The sequence below is a fragment of the Cetorhinus maximus genome, chromosome 8 (genome assembly GCF_964194155.1).
Source record: "Cetorhinus maximus chromosome 8, sCetMax3.hap1.1, whole genome shotgun sequence".
In the NCBI taxonomy this organism is placed as follows: Eukaryota; Metazoa; Chordata; class Chondrichthyes; order Lamniformes; family Cetorhinidae; genus Cetorhinus; species Cetorhinus maximus.
The window spans coordinates 12,532,995-12,550,048 of NC_135886.1; the positions used below are offsets into that span (position 1 = coordinate 12,532,995).

The window sequence follows — 17,054 nt, forward strand, 5'->3', positions numbered from 1 at the left end:
ACTGCTGGAAAAAAGAGACATGCTATCAAAGCTTTGCATTTTCTACTCATCAGGATAGCTCAAGAAATTACCAACTGTAACAGGGGAAACAACAATCTCAATCTAGTTGGTTTCAACTGGGAATCATGGAATCGCACATAACATGAAATACTGACAGTTCAGTTAATGAATTGTCCAGCTAGGCTGCAACTACCAGCCTTGCGCCATTTAAAACAGTAATGACGCTTCGTCTGAATAAACCGTCAGTAAATTCTTATATACTGTTACAATTCTGGCAAAGTGTTGCATCCATGTTACACACAAAAAGAAAAATCCCAGACTACACCAGTATATCTTTCTATTGCCCAAACTTTCCTTCACTGCAGTCTAAGTGAGATTGTTTCTTGAACCAATGCCAACAGTAAGACTGTGAGGCCATTCCATGCACTGACAGCTGGCGTCCACTCCAATGAGCCACTGTCGCCAAGAAAAAAAATGTAAAATTAAAACAACACATAATTAAACAACAAAAGCTGTGACAGAGCAACTTCAGGCCAATAATCCAGCGGAAGAGATCAAGTGGCCGTTCACAACAACATCGGAATGGCTTGATTAGATTATGCAGCAGTAATCATTCCCTTGTACCCCGTTATTGTATACTTAATTTCCCGAAGGAATGCGCATCTTGAGCACTTTATACACAACTCCAATAATACTGCTACAAATAATTATCATTTCTATAAATTCCATTTTAGGAATGGATTCCTAACATGCAGATGCAATTTTATGGAAAACAGGTTGAAGTTGTAACGGGAAGTTCACGAAGAGTTCACATTCCCCTCCCTTTGTACATTGAGGATGTCCCAAATTCATGAAGTAGGTACAAATGGTAAAGGTAAATCCCTATTCTACTGACCTGTGGTTTAAATCTGATCCTGGGTTCGGAGGTATGAAGCCTGTGTGGTTCTGTGTTCACATCTTCCAAATAAAAACACCCGTCGGACATGTCTGCATTAAGATATTTTTTTAATAACTTCCAAGATGTGCTCTTTCTTTTTGTCGCCAAATGAGCCCTTGACCCACCTTGCCCAGCCAGCTCAAAACCTTGCCAGGGGACACTCTGATATTAAGGAGCACCTACCCTTCCTGTGTGCCTCAAAGAAGTGTCCTGTAAAATGTAGCTTAATCAAGAGTACATGGAATCTTTACTGAATTTGATGAAAATCTTAACATGAAAAAAAATAAAAACTAGCCTGACTCCATGGCCTCTGTATGCCCTGAAACTGGCCCCTGCAGAGTTCTGTCTGAAAAGACTTTTTTTAAATCCCACACATACTGGCAGTTTATAAAGTTTTTTCTAAAAAAAAGGAAAAAGTTCCAGAGTGCGTCACAATGGTTAAAAGCTTTCATAAATCTTGACCTGACTTTCCCCATTGACACTGTAAAGGTGCAAGTATTGCATGATATGTCAGCCTAGTTAATACCACGGTTTTAGTCCACTTGAATAGCTCAAGACTGACATCTGCTGGAGTGTGAACAAACTTTCACCAATGCTGCTAATGAGAGATTTTGTATACATTTAGAAAACATTCCATTAGGGACTTTGTCACTGCTTTCTAACTACATACTTATTCATGCATTGTGAGAGCAAGTTAAAGCCTGGGCCAAAAGAATTAAAGTATGAGGACAGGTTGCATAGACTAGGTTTGCACTGCTTTGAGGAGTGAAGATTAAGGCATGATCTAATTCAGGTGTTTACAAATGATTAGAGGAATTGATAGAGTAGATAGAGAGAAACTATGGTGGTAGAGTCCAGAGCAAGGGTGCACAACCTTAAAATTAGAGCTAGGCCAGCAAGGGTAATGTCAGGAGGCATTACTTCAAAGGCTGGTGAAAAACTGGAATACTCTCCCTTAAAAAGCTGTTGAGGCCGAGTCAGAAATATTCAAAACTGAGGCTGATGGATTTTTGTTAGTCAAGGGTATTAAGATGAGTGAATGAAGCTGAGATACAGATAAGACCATAAGACATAGGAGCAGAAATTAGGCCATTCGGCCCATCGAGTCTGCTCCGCCATTCAATCATGGCTGATAAGTTTTTCAACCCCATTCTCCCGCCTTCTCCCCGTAACCTTCGATCCCCCTACCAATCAAGAACCTATCTATCTCGGTCTTAAATACACTCAATGACCTGGCCTCCACAGCCTTCTGTGGCAACAAATTCCACAGATTCACCACTCTATGGCTAAAGAAATTTCTCCTCATCTTTGTTCTAAAAGGTCTTCCCTTTACTCTGAGGCTGTGCCCTCGAGTCCTAGTCTCTCCTACTAACGGAAACATCTTCTCCATGTCCACTCTATCCAGGTCTTTCAGTATTCTGTAAGTTTCAATCAGATCCCCCCCTCATCCTTCTAAACTCCATCGAGTACATGGTGGAACAGGCTCCAAGTGGCTGAATGGCCTGTTGTTCCTAAGCAATGGAAAGTAATGAGGCATACAAGGACAACTTTTCCATACTCATTGTAGAAGACAGTGAACCCCACTGAGTTAAAAAGGCCTATTAAAGGTGTAAGTTTACCAAATTTTGCTCTCAGGGAGTCTTGTGCATAGGCAGTGCTCATCAGCCACGCTTCCCGCAGTTTTTCAAAGGATGCACGACCACAATTTTCCGCAAATCACCCAATGGGAGAGACTTCCCAATGGGACTGCACATTCCTAAAATCAGTCAGAAAGCCTCATAACTGAAGTTTAACTAGGTCAAGGAAATTATTTAGAAATTTTAATCTGTAGACCAACAGAAATGGAAAACTCAGCACATGTACAAATTAAAAGCTCTCATAAATAGCAATTAAGCCAATTACCCATCAGGTCATATGTTTTAAGTGATGTTGGTTGAGGGATAAATACTCCCCTGCTCCTCTTTAAATAGTGCCATGGGATCTTTTATGTCCACCCAAGAGGGAAGAGAGAATCTTGTTGTATTGTTGCATCCAAATGACAGCAACTCTGTCAGAGTAGTGCCCTGCAGTGCTGCACTGGGAGTGTCAATCTGGATTATGGACTCCAGTTTCTGGAGGGAGGCTGTAAGCCACAACCTTCTGACACAAAGGCAAGCCAAGACTGATACAAAAAGTAATTAACAGCTTCCAATATGCTGCAATATCATGACTCCTCACACTTAAATCAGTAAGTGAGCTACAGGGATCAGAAAGATCCTAGATTCGATTCTCAAGCTACGCTGAGTGAGCTGATCTCAATCAGGATGATGATGAGGGTGCTACAAGTGGTCTCAATACTCTTGGTTTAGGAGGAGTGGAGGAAAATAAGAATAAAAGTACAGCTAGAGGTAAGTTCTAAGAAAGATTTTGAAGGATGGGAGAAATGTAGCAATATAAGATGTTTAGAGAGAAAATTCCTGACAGCAGGGGCTTAATGGCTGAAAGATCAGCCTTCAATGGCACACTGTAGGAATGAGAGGAGAGGGCTGTAATCCAGAGTTGGAGCAGAAGTGGGTGTGGGCTAGATTATAAACCTGGAGAAGGTGGACGAAATCCACAGAGTGATTTGAAAACTCAAATTTGTGAACCCTGAAGGGGAATGGGAAGAGTTTTTCATTTCATATTTTCAATTGTTGGAGCTGTGGGCTGATCAGTCCTCGAGTCCTGGTGGACTTCATCCTAGGGTCTTAAAAGAAGTGTCTAGTGAGATAGTTTATGCATTGGTTTGAATTTTCCAAAATTCCCTAGATTCGGGGAAGGTTCCATTAGATTGGAAAATGGTGAATGTAACTCCTTTATTCAAATAAGGGGGAAGAGACAGAAAGCAGGAAACTACAGGCCAGTTAGCTTAACGTTTGTCATAGGGAAAATGTTAAAAGCTATTATTAAAGATGCTGTAGCAGGGCACTTGGAAAAATTCAAGGTAACGAGGCAGAGTCAGTATGGTTTAGTGCAATGCAAATCATGTTTAACCAACTTATTGCAGTTCCTTGAAGAAGTAACATATGCTGTGGATAATAAAGGGGAACCGGTGAATGTACTGTACTTAGATTTCTAGAAGACATTTGATGAAGTGCCACATCAAAGGTTATTGCAAAAAAATAAAAGCTCATGGTGAAGGGGTAACATATTGGCATGGATGGAAGATTGGCTAGCTAACAGGAAACAGAGTAGACATAAATGGGTCATTTTCTGTTTAGGATCAGTGCTGGGACCTCAACCTTTTACAATTTATATAAATGATTTGGATGAAGGGACCGAAGGTATGGTTGTTAAATTTGCTGATGACACAAAGATAAATAGGAAAGTAAGTTGTGAAGAGGGCATAAGGACAAGAGGGCAAAGGGATATAAATAGGTTAAGTGTGTGGGCAAAGATTTGGCAAATGGAGTTTTATATGGGAAAATTTGGAATTGTCTCTCTTAACAGGGTAAAAAAAGCATTTGATCTAAATGGTGAGAAATTGCAGAGCTCTGAGATGCAGAGGGATTTAGGTATCCTAGTTCATGAATTGCAAAAGGTTGGTATGCAGGTACAGCAAGTAATTAGGAAAGCTAATAGAATGTTATCGTTTATTACGAGGGGAATTGATTACAAAAATAGGGAGATTATGCTTCAGTAGTATAGGATATTAGTGAGGCCACGTCTGGGGTACTATCCAGTATTGGTCACCTTATTTAAGGAAGGATGTAAATGCATTGGAAGCAGTTCAGAGAGGACTTACTGAACTAATACCTGGAAATGGGTGTATTGTCTTATGAGGAAAGGTTAGATAGGCCAAGTTTGTATCCGCTGGAGTTTAGAAGAGTAAGAGGTGACTTGATAGAAACACAAGATCCTGAGGGGTCTTGACAGGGTGGATATGAAGAGGATGTTTCCTCTTCTGGAAGAATCCAGAACTAGGGGTCACTGTTTAAAAATAAGGGGTCGCCCATTTAAAACAGATGAGGAGAATTTTTTTCTCTCAGGGTCGAAAGTCTTTGGAACTCTCTTCCTCAAAAGGAGAACTTGAGTGTCTTTAGCATTTTTAAGGCAGACGCAGATAGATTCTTGATAAGCAAGGGGGGTGTAAGGTTATCAGGGGTAGGTGGGAATGTGGAGTTGAAGTTACAATCAGATCAGTCATTGAGCAGAATCTTCGGCTCGGTGAGCGGCGGCAGAGCCTGCTCGCCGAGGCGTAAAATGATGCGTGGTGACGTCGGGCGTGTATCCCGGCGTCACCACACGTCATTCAGGTTTTCAGTTCGGTGGGCGTACAGCCGAGTTGGCTGCGTGCCCACCGAACTGTCAAAGGCCAGTTAACTATCAATTAAATCAATAAACTAAGCTGCCCGTCCAACCTTAAGGTCGGCGGGGGGCAGGCGAAGAGACCAGGTGGCCTTCGCATTTTTCAAGGAACCTCATCCATGGGCGGGATGAGGTCTCAAGAAGGTTTTTAAAAAGTCTTGTAAAAATTTTTAATAAAATTAATAGACATGTCACAGCTCATGTGACAGTTTCACATGAGGGGACATGTCTTAAATTTTTTTTTTCCCTTATTAAATTTTTCTGCACTTAAACTAGAGGGAGTGCTCAATGCTTCCAGGCGTGGGTCACACTGGGCAGGCCTTAATTGGACCACCTACATAAAATGGCAGCGCGCAGCCAACCCCCCTGACGGGGAGAAAATTCTCCCCGTAATCTTATTAAATGGCGGAGCAGGCTTGAGACTGCCTTTCTCCTGCTCCAAATTTGTATGATCGTGTACTAGATAATATTACAGCCAGCTTGACAAACAAAAAATGTAGGGTTAAATAATTTATCAAGCTAGTTTTCAAATTATACTTCATTTCAAAGTGGTATAATACTATAAATCGTATTCCCACAATGGCCCAGTGTCACGAACCTTGCTCCTTCAGGCAATAGTTAGCAATAGTTTCAGGATTACAAATGAAAACGGTAATGTTTCTCGGCAGGGAACATGGTTTTCTTGAGGTTAAATAAAGTCTGACTCTAAACGCTGCCTATTTATTCTGCCAAAAGAACTTGGTTAAATCCATACTTTGACTAATTTTGCAAATCAATGTCTTTGAAACTGTCTAGCTTTGAAATGCTGATCAAGTATGAGATGCAGGTCCAAGTTCTCCAGCTTCACAAGAGACAAAGTGGAAAGAGGAGGCAGGCATAAGTACAGACCTTGCTTTCGTAACAGCACTATGGGTGTACCTACACCAGCTGTTTGAGAAGGTGGCTCACCAGCACCTTCTCAAGAGCAATTAAGAATAAGCAACAATTGCTGACCTTCCAATGAAAGAATAGAAAAAAGACATCCTTCTGTGTGCCAGTGAGTCTTCCATCAGAAATAACATGGGAATTTTAAAATCAAATCAAAATAAGTCTTATCCAAGGTACCAAACAGGGCTGCCCAGAAAGCCCCAGTGTCTCCGAGTTGCCGAAGGAAAATCATCCAGGGATACCAGCTCACGGCCCTTTAGGAAAGGGCCAATGTGTGGACATCAGCGGGTAACTCAGCATCATTTGGTTCCTTGACTCACATTGACAACAATTGCATTACCAAATTGAAGGGCATGTTAAGGCCAAGCTAATGAATAACAACTTTCATTTACAAAGCACTGTTAACATGGGAAAATAACCCAAGATGCCTTACAAAGGCATACTCAACAAAGTTTAACACTGAGCCAAATAAGGCGTTATCAGGAGGGGTGACTGAAAGCTCGGTTGAACAGAACGAGAAGCTGGTATTAGTAAAAGTGAGCATGAAGCGGTCAGATTATCGTCAGAAACCCAACAGGTTCCCCAATGTCCTTTTAAAAAAAAAAGGAAATGTGCTGTCCTGACCTTGTCTGGGCCTATAAGTGACTCAGTGCCTCATTCAGGTGGTTGACTCCTAATTGCTCTTTAAAATGGCCTGGCACACCACTCCATTGTGTCAGTCACACAGGCTGCAGCAGTTTAAGATGGCAGCCCATCATCACTTAATCAGTGCAACAAATGCCAGGGGTTCTCAAAGAACAATTATTCAGATCCTCAATAAGTCAGCTTTTCTCTTGTGAGCCACAATGACCACCAAAGATTAGAAACCTGTAGTTCGCTAACAAAATATTTCCACATGAATATATGGTGTACATATGTAAACAAAGTAACAAATATAAATATTTTTATTTATTCTTTCACGAGATATGGGCGTCGCTAGTTAGGCAAGCACTTATTGCCCATCCCTGATTGCCCTCGAAGTTGGTGATGAGCCGCCTTCTTGAACTAATGCAGTCCATGTAGCGTAGGTATACCTACAGTGCTGTTAGAAAAGGAACATGAACAATGATATATAGGTAAAGATCCTCCATCCAGGCTATCACAAACAACTGTGATACCTTGTGTATCCAGAGAGGCAAAAATATTATAAGGACTCAACAGGCAAATGCATCACCTGGTGTGATTTTGTTTCGGTGACTGGACTCCACTGTCAAGGTATAGGACAAATGCTCCAACCTCCCCATTTTGGTATTACTACCCATATCGACCGTCCGCAGAAGAAAGCAGGAGACAAAATGGCACTTTGAAGGACGGATCCACTGTACCATTAGTAACAAGCAAACTTGACTGCAATAGTGAGCTGTAGAACTTGAAATCTCTGTGTACCAAAAGGCCCACTGGACATAAATGGAGCCAGATCACAAGCAGTTAGTTTCTGCTTCTGACTATGAAGCTCTACACAGAGTTTCCCAACTAGAACTTCACAACCATGGTCCAAAACAATAAAATGGTAACCTGCAAACTTCGTGAATGCAAACACTTAGGTTGAAAACCAACGTCAGTGAGCTGGAGACCAATGGCCAGGAAAGTGAAAGAGTCATATCAGATGTTATTGCTCACATAACCTCCATGAGTGGAACCATGAATGGGTCGCAGAATAGTTACAGCACAAGAGGCCATTTAACCCACCGTGTCTACGTCAGCTCTCCAAATGAGCAACGCCATTCCGCCCAAACATCTTCTAAAATAGCTGACCTCAACAATAAGAGCATCCTTGGACTGCCAATCTTCTTCACAGAGTATATATATATATATATATATATATGTGTAAAACCAGGGAACATTTTTTCTATTTTGTTTGAAACAAATTTTTGAAAGTTTTATTAAATGGTTTATACTTGCATTGTTAAATGTTTGCCAGCTTTCCAGTTTGAACTATAATCTATTTGCAATGCTTAGTTCTTTGAAATATAATGTGGAACAAAAGCACATGGATTCCCATGTGACACTATATTTAAACCACAAGTGAACTGGACAACATAACACGCAATCAACAAGGCTACAAGTCTTTTATGTTCAGTTACACCAAATGGTCCAAATATGTTAGCACACCAGGAAACACATGCTGTCTAAAATTACTTATCAAATCAACAAAAACCTTTAAGTTTGAAAAATCTAGTCGAAGCCACAGCTTGCAATGATCAGGGAATGGGTTCAGCATTTGAGGCATTGGGGATTACTGTCTTGATTGTAACTTGAATGTAGGAGTTGGTCTTGATTTGTTACTAATGGTACAGTTTGTCAAATGAATGTTTTAGTTTACTTGAGCTTTTCTCTGTTGGCTTTTTTATTTCAACCTTTTCCCAAAATTTGACTGCAGATGAGAGAGCAACAGCAGCAAGTCATGCAGCGTTAATCCTTACAGCTACTGAGAATGGTCCCATCAGCCATGCTTCTTCACACTGCTCCAGGAGAGCCTTCTGTGGGGCAGGGTTGATTTTGGCGAGGGGGAGTGGTGGTGGGCAGGGGAATGTGGAGGAAAGATCAAGGGTGAACGAGAAAGGAACGAAGCAATGAAAGAGAGAGAAGGGAAAGGAGAAGAGAAAGACGAGACATCGTGATAAGTGAAAGAAAAGTGGGGAATAGAAGATCCCTATGCTGGCTCTTTGGCGGAGCTATCCAATTAGTTCCACTCCTCCTACTTTTTCCCAAAAGGCCTGTAAATTTTTTCCATTCAAGTATGTATCCAAATTCCTTTTGAAAGCTACTAGTCTCTCCACATAACTGAAGTCTGTCATCCTTGGTGCCGTTCCAGTAAATCTCTTCCGCTCGCTCTCTAATGCCATGACATCCTTCCTAATGTATGATGTCTAGAATGGTACAAAAATACTCCAGCTGAGGCATAACCAGTGATTTATAAACAAAATTCACATGATTTCTTGCTCTTATATTCTATGCCTCTATTATTCAAGCTAAGGATCCCATATGTTTTTCTTTAAATAGCCTTATAGTATATATCGCTTCTCGTCATTCTTTGACTTTTTTCTTTCATTTTTGCCTTCTGTGTTTTATATCTTTTAAAAATGCCTTACTTCACTTTTCTCTCAACTCAAGAGTGCATAAGAAATCCTGATAATTCACAAGCTGGGGCTTGATTGAAAATTAAGCTTTCATTCTTCTGTTTCAACTTTCCCTTTTGGTTTCACAAAATTTGGACCATTGACTACTTTGTTTTAGTTCAAAAAATCATTTCTGTTTAAACCTGGTCTCTGTAAAACTAAAAATGAGATTGAAATTCCAGTTTGAATTTAGCTGATGACAATTTTGATTAACAACTACTTAACTCTTCATTTTAGTCACCCCTCACAGAACGTATTGTTCCCATCTGAGGTGAAGGCCTCAGTTAAAATACACTCTGTTCTTTCCCTAAGGCATCATGTATTAAACTATGGAAAGGTGTAATTGAGAACTCAGTGAGATGCCTGCATGAACCATTTGTCAGGAATTGTCCGCGAGGTGCCCAGCTTATTCTGTTTCTTTGGGTACACTCCTCACACTCATATGTTATTGCTTAAATACTTTCACAAATACATTTTCTGAGTGCAAGTGAGCTTTTAATTCAAAACAGCAGCAATGTTTAATTACTATCAACAGCGACTGTTAAAGGGGTAGCGCCGTATTGGCTAATTACTTCTTGTCCTGCATTTTATGGATTTTCAAAGAATTGTGAAACTTAATTTGTCCATTATTGCATAGTAAAATCCAAACGGAATACGAAAAACAGAAAAAGATAAAGCCAAGTGGTCTGGAAAGTATAGACTGTGACCATAAATGTCAGTTTAATTGAAATATATTGGTCAGAGCTTTTACAATAATTTTGAAAATGTGGAATGAGATATTGTGAACATTGACAAAAACGTTATTATGAGTATTCATGTTTATATAAAATAAAGTAATAAAATAGATCCTGACTACAACAGTCAAAAAATGAATTTGAGGAGGATGTTTCACCTTGTAAAGAAAAACAGGCTTGCATTTCCAAAGCGCCTTTAACACCCTCAGGACATCCCAAAGTGCTTTACAGCCAATTAAGTACTTTAAGTGTAGGTCCTGTTGTAATGTAGGAAACACAGTAGCCAATTTGCGCAAAGCAAGCTCCTATGAACAGCTATATGTTATTGATCAGATATTGATCAAGGGGAAAAAAAATTAGCCAGTACACCAGGATGAACTCCCTTGCTCTTGTTCAAAATAGTGAAGCATGGAATTTATTACATTTACCCAAGAGGACAGGTGGGGCCTCGGTTTAATGTCTCATCCAACAGGGCGCACTTCCGCTGCCTAGCATCACCTCAGCATTGTACTAGAATTTCAGCCTCAATTATGAGCTCAAGGAGGCAAGTCAGTGCACACAGTAGCTCCCACTGAATGTTATCTTGATCGCCCACAATGTTGCACATCACACACCAAAACAACATGAAACTTGACACATTTGGAAAAGAATTACAACTTTAAACTAGGCAATCAGCTAGCAATGGGCATGGAGAGTCAAGACCAAGAGTAGTCTCCGGTGAAGTGGGGTTTTACAGCAAGGGGGATAATTGGAAGAGTGCACAAGTAATTCATTCCCTCCTTACTGTTATATTTCTATAATACTATGTCCACATATATAATAGAAACTGCATGTACAAACATGTAATGCCGTGACATTACTATGTCCTGGGGAATTTAGAAACGAAAGTAGGTCATTCAACCCTCGAATCTGTTCCGCCATTCAACTAGATCATGGTTGATCTGTACTGCACAGCGACCCATGTTGGTTCCCTTAATACCCTTGCCTAACAGAAACCTATCAATCTCAGTTTTGAAATTTTCAACTGACCCCACCCTCGACAGCTTTATTGGGGGTGGGGGCAGTAAATTCCAGGTTACCGCTACCTTTTATGTGAAGACATTTACACAAGCAGTTTATTATAAATGTAAATAAAGTAACTCAGTGTAGTGGGATGTTGTTATGAGACAGGGGATGATTATAAAACCAGTCTTCCAGGTACGATTTTTCGATAAAATCATCTCAATGAGATGAGTGTATACGCTTATATTTTGCATGCAGCCTTGCATCGCTAACATTTCCCACCCCCCACCCGACAGGTCACCAAGTAGCTACATGGGTCAAAATAATACAATACGCTTAGGAATCTGACAGCAATGAGCAACAAGCAATGAACGAAACACAGGGAGTCAATGCACTGAAGCATTTATTCCATACCATGGCTACTTGGTTGCACTGTGCCAACAGGATACACATATCTGAAAATCCTTGCTTGTCCTGCTTTCTACCCTTAATTAGCACATTCCTCAGATAATATCACCACCTTCAACACCTCTCTGTCCTTTTTCTGTGACATCTTTTGGTTATCTCCACCTATCACTGGCCCTCTATCCAGCTCTAACCCCCCACCCCACCCACCTTAAACCAGCTTATATTTCACCTCTTTTCTATTTTTACTCAGTTCTGTTGAAGGGTCATTCGGACTCGAAACGTTAACTGTGCTCCTCTCCGCAGATGCTGCCAGACCTGCTAAGTTTTTCCAGGTATTTTTGTTTTTGTTTTGGATTTCCAGCATCCGCAGTTTTTTGCTTTTATCTAAAAATCTACTGTCGATTTTACTTGTTGACTTATTGTATCTTCAGTTTGATTCGCATTTCAGGTTGTCCCCCAACACAACAGGGCAAAGAAGACTGTTCCTCCCCCATCTGAACACAAACCAGCATAAGCCACATGAAAAGGACAGCTGAATTCAAGTATCCATCTAAAATGGGATTGGAACTTAGGACTGTCCGATGGAAAATGGAAAATTATCCCTTTCCCCCAGTGGGACTCCAGCTCTCTAATCTACCTGTCTTCCAAAACATATGGAGAGAACTATGGGCACATGCAAATGATTAAAGGCAGCAGTAATCTCATCTGGTTGCATAGTTCAATATATCAACTAATCTTAGAGATCAGATGACAACTGGATAATCACTTCTGGGTATACAGCCCATTCTTGGTCTCAAGTTGGTTAAGTCAAATCATCTGATATTTGAAAATTGTAGCACCACATCCCCTCTTTGCTATGTTATTTATATTTGGGGGGAGGCAGTGACGTAATGGTATTGTCACTAGACTAGTAATCCAGAGACCTAGGGTAATGCTTTGGTGACCCGGTTTCAAATCCCACGGCAGCAGATGGCGAAATTTGAATTCAATAAAAATCTGGAATTAAAAGTTTAATAATGACCATGAAACCATTGTCAATTGTAGTAAAAACCCACCTGGTTCACGAATGTCCTTTAGGGAAGGAAATCTGCCAACTTTACCTGGTCTGGCCTCCATGTGACAGATCCACAGCAAGGCGGTTGACTCTTAAATGCCCCCGAAACGGCCTAGCAAGCTACTCAGTTGTATAAAACTGCTACGAAGCCTATAAGGAACGAAACCGGACGGATCACCCGGCATCAACCTAGGCACTGGGAATGACAATGGCCCTGTCGAACCTGCAAAGTCCTCCTTACCAACATCTGGGAGCTTGTGCCAAAATTGGGAGAGCTGTCTCACAGACTAGTCAAACAACAGCCTGAATAGTCATACTCACGAAATCATACCTTACAGATAATGTCCCAGACACCACCATCACCATCCCTGGGTATGTCCTGTCCCCACAGACAGGACAGACCTAGCAGTGCTATACAGGCAGGAGGGAGTTGCCATGGGAGTCCTCAGCATCGACTCCAGACCTCATGAAGTCTCATGGCATCAGGTCAAACATGGGCAAGGAAACCTCCTGCCGATTACCATGTACCTGAACCCCTCAGTACTTCTCAATCAGTGCTCCTCCATGTTGAACACCACTTGGAGGAAGCACTGAGGGTGGCAAGGGCGCAGAATGTACTCTGGGTGGGGGATTTCAATGTCCATCACTAAGAGAGGCTCGGTAGTACCGCTACTGACCGAGCTGGCCAAGTCCTAAAGGACATAGCTGCTAGACTGGGTCTGTGGCAGGTGGTAAGGGAACCAACAAGAGGGAAAACATACTTGACCTCATCCTCACCAACCTGCCGGCCGCAGATGCATCTGTCCATGACAGTATCGGGAGGAATGACCACTGCACCGTCCTTATGGAGGCAAAGTCCCATCTTCACATTGAGGATGCCCTCCATCATGTGTGGCACTACCACCATGCTAAATGGGATTGATTTGGAACAGTTCTAGGAACTTGAGACTTTGCAACCATGAGGCGCTGTGGGCCATCAGCAGCAGCAGAATTGTATTCAACCACAATCTATAACCTCACTATATCCGCCACTCTACCATTACCACCAAGCCAGGGGATCAACCCTGGTTCAATAAAGAGTGCAGGAGGGCATGCCAGGAGCAGCACCAGGTATACCTCAAAATGAAGTGTCAATCCACTGAAGCAACAACAAAGGATGATTTGAGTGCCAAACAGCATAAGCAGCAAGTCATAGAATTAGCTAAGCGATTCCAAAACCAACAGATCAGATCTAAGTTCTGAAGTCCTGCCACATCCAGTTGTGAATGGTGCTGGACAATTAAACAACTGACTGGAGGAGGCGGCTCCACAAATATCCCCATCCTCAATGATGGAGGAGCCCAGCACATCAATGCAAAAGATAAGACTGAAGCATTTCCAAGAAACTTCAGCCAGAAGTGCCGAGTGGATGATCCATCTCAGACCTCCTCTGGAGGTCCCCAGCATCACAGATGCCAGTCTTCAGCCAATTCGATTCACCCAACGTGGTATCAAGAAACGGCTGAAGACACAGGATACTGCAAAGGCTATGGACACTGACAATGTTCCGGCAATAGGACTAAAGACTTGTGCTCCAGAACTTGCCACGCCCCTAGTCAACCTGTTCCAGTACGGCTACAACACTGACATCTACCCTGTAATGTGGAAACTTGCCCAGGTGTGTCCTGTACACAAAGCATGACAAATCCAACTCAGCCAATTATTGTCCCATCAGTCTACTCTGCATCATCAGTAAAGTGATGAAAGAAGTAATCAACAGTGCTATGAAGTGGCACTTGCTTAACAATAACCTGCTCACTGATGCTCAGTTTGGGTTCCGCCAGGGCCACTCAGTTCCTGATCTGATTTCAGCCTTGGTTCAAACATGGACAAAAGGGCTGAACTCCAGGGGTAAGGCGAGTGTGACTGCCCTTGACTTCAAGGCAGCATTTGACTGAGTGTGGCATCAAGGAGCCCTAGTAAAACTGGAATCAATGGGAATCGGGGGAAAACTCTCCACTGGTTGAAGTCATACCTAGCATAAAGGAAGATGGTTGTGGTTGTTGGAGGTCAATCATCTCAATCCCAGGACATCGTTACAGGAGCTCCTCACGGTAGTGTCCTAAGCCCAATCATCTTCAGCTGCTTTATTAATGACCATCCTTCCATCATAAGGCCAGTTGTGGAGATGTTCGCTGATGATTGCACAATACTCAACACCATTCGTGACGTCTCAGATACCAAATCAGTCCATGTCCAAATGCAGCAAGACCTGGACAATATCCAGGCTTTGGCTGACAAGTGGCAAATAGCATGCGCTACACAAGAGCCAGGCAATGACCATCTCCAACAAGAGCCAATCCAATCATCAATCCTTGACATTCAATGGTGTTACCATCGCTGAATCCCCCACCATCAACATCCTGGGGGTTACCATTGACTAGAAACTGAACTGGACTAGCCATATAAATACTGTGGCTATAAGGGCAGGTCAGAGGCTAGAAATTCTGCAGTAACTCGCCTGACTCCCCACAGCCTGTCCACAATCTACAAGGCACAAGTCAGGAGTGCAATGGATTATTCCCCACTTGCCTCCAACAACACTCGAGAAGCTTGACAGCATCCAGGTCAAAGCAGCCCACTTGACTGGCACCCCATCCACAAACATTCACTTCCTCCACCACTGACGCACAGTTGCAGCAGTGTACACCATCCAAAAGATGCAGCACAGGGACTCACCAAGCCTCCTTAGACAGCACCTTCCGTACCCATGACCACTACCATCTGGAAGAACAAGGGCAGCAGACACATGGGAACACCTGGGAACATGCTGGAAGCTCCCCTCCAAGCCACTCACCATCCTGAGTTGGAAATATATTTCAGTCACTGGGTCAAAATCCTGGAACTCCCTTCCTAACAGCACTCTGGGTGTACCTATACCACATGGACAGCAGTGGTTCAAGAAGGCAGATCACCACCACCACCTTATCAATGACAATTAGGGATTAACGATGCATGAATCCCATGAATGTATTAAAAAATTGCATAATTCAAATTATTTAATAATTCAATTTTTCTTTCATAAGCCAACTTATCAGGAGAGGAGCCCATACACACTGTGGAATTTTTGTTTGACTTTGGTCTAGTTTTTCCAATGCTGGTGATGAATGGCAGTGGGAGGCAAGGCATCCCACCTATTATGTGTAATGATCTCCACATTGAAGGATTAATAACCATCCTATAATCACTGCAGAGTATTTTTCCTGCGCATTTAAGATAAAATTGTATTCTTGCTGTGCACCAATAAATAAACATTTGCTACCGTAAATTCTGTCACCATATGGATCAGGGAGCCAAACAAAGTACTTTTTAAAAAAAAAAACATCTGTTCTGATCATTCTAGAATGTCCGAGATAAACACATCATTCATCCATTTTTCCCCCGAACCCTATGGTGTACATATCATTCTCTCGCTGTTTTATTGGGTATTATGCTTTCGGCATCACATTTTATGAAAATTCAAAGAATAGAAGTAACAAGTAAGAGGTGGAGTGCTGTGTGAATTTGTCTTAAATTTAAATCCTGGCAAGCTTAACAAAGTATATTTGTAAACTATCCTAGAATTACTATTCACACTTGATATATTCAGAGCCTTTTCCCACAATAGACCATTGCCAAACTAATGCAGGGTACCACATTCTCTTTATTAATGGTGACCAATCATTGCATAATCTAAATCACTGTTGTACATTAAGAACTTTTGTTTATATGGTATCTTTTATACCATCAGGATATACATTACGTACAGTAAGGTCCCGTATATATAGCAATCAAATAAATTACTGATAATCTGTTGGTTAAGAGCAAATGTTGACCAGGAAACTGGGAGAACTCCTCTGTTCTTTTCTGAGCAGTACTCCAGGATTTTTTTAGCCAGGCGCACGGGGCCTTGGTTTAATATTTCATCTGAAGAAACGGAACCTCTGACACTGCAGCACTCCCACTTAAGTCTAAACCATGTGCTCAAATCTCTGGATCAGAGCTTGAACCCACAACATTCTGACTTGGAAGCAAGACTGCTACCAATTAAATCATTTGAATTTGAACCAATGGTAGCTGAGACACTTACCTTTGGCACATGTGGATTAAACTCTACCGCCCTGTGTATTGCTTCCACAGCATTCATTTCTGCTGTGCTGAGCCCTCGCCGAGAAGCTGCCTCTGGAGAGAACCTACGTACAGGTAAAAACAAGGAAGAACTTTAACATAAAGCCCATTTACTCCAGATGATGACCAAGAATTTAAAATTCAAACTGCGTCCCTCCTGAATAAACACGAATATGTACGTTTATGTATTCTCCTTCACTTGCAAAAGACTGAAGAGGATGGGGGCTCTTTTCTTTAGAAAAGAGAAGGCTGAAGGGTGACCCAAAAGGTATCTTTGACGTTATGAAGGGGTTCGCTTGGATAGATGTAGCGAAGGTGTTTCCACTAAAACTAGGGGCCATAAATATAAGGCAGACATTAAT

The 17,054-nt window shown here is 41.8% G+C and overlaps 1 protein-coding gene across 5 annotated transcripts in view; it reads right to left on the minus strand.

Annotated features, from left to right (window-relative positions):
* The window catches only part of LOC144683435 (suppressor of tumorigenicity 7 protein homolog), a 153,937-nt gene that overhangs the window by 37,285 nt on the left and 99,598 nt on the right, over nucleotides 1-17,054 (minus strand). For all 5 annotated transcript variants that reach the window (XM_078546444.1, XM_078546440.1, XM_078546441.1 and 2 more), the window contains exon 11: nucleotides 16,655-16,757. In XM_078546444.1, coding sequence (XP_078402570.1) covers nucleotides 16,655-16,757 — 103 coding nt within the window. The remainder of the gene's footprint in view (nucleotides 1-16,654; nucleotides 16,758-17,054) is intronic.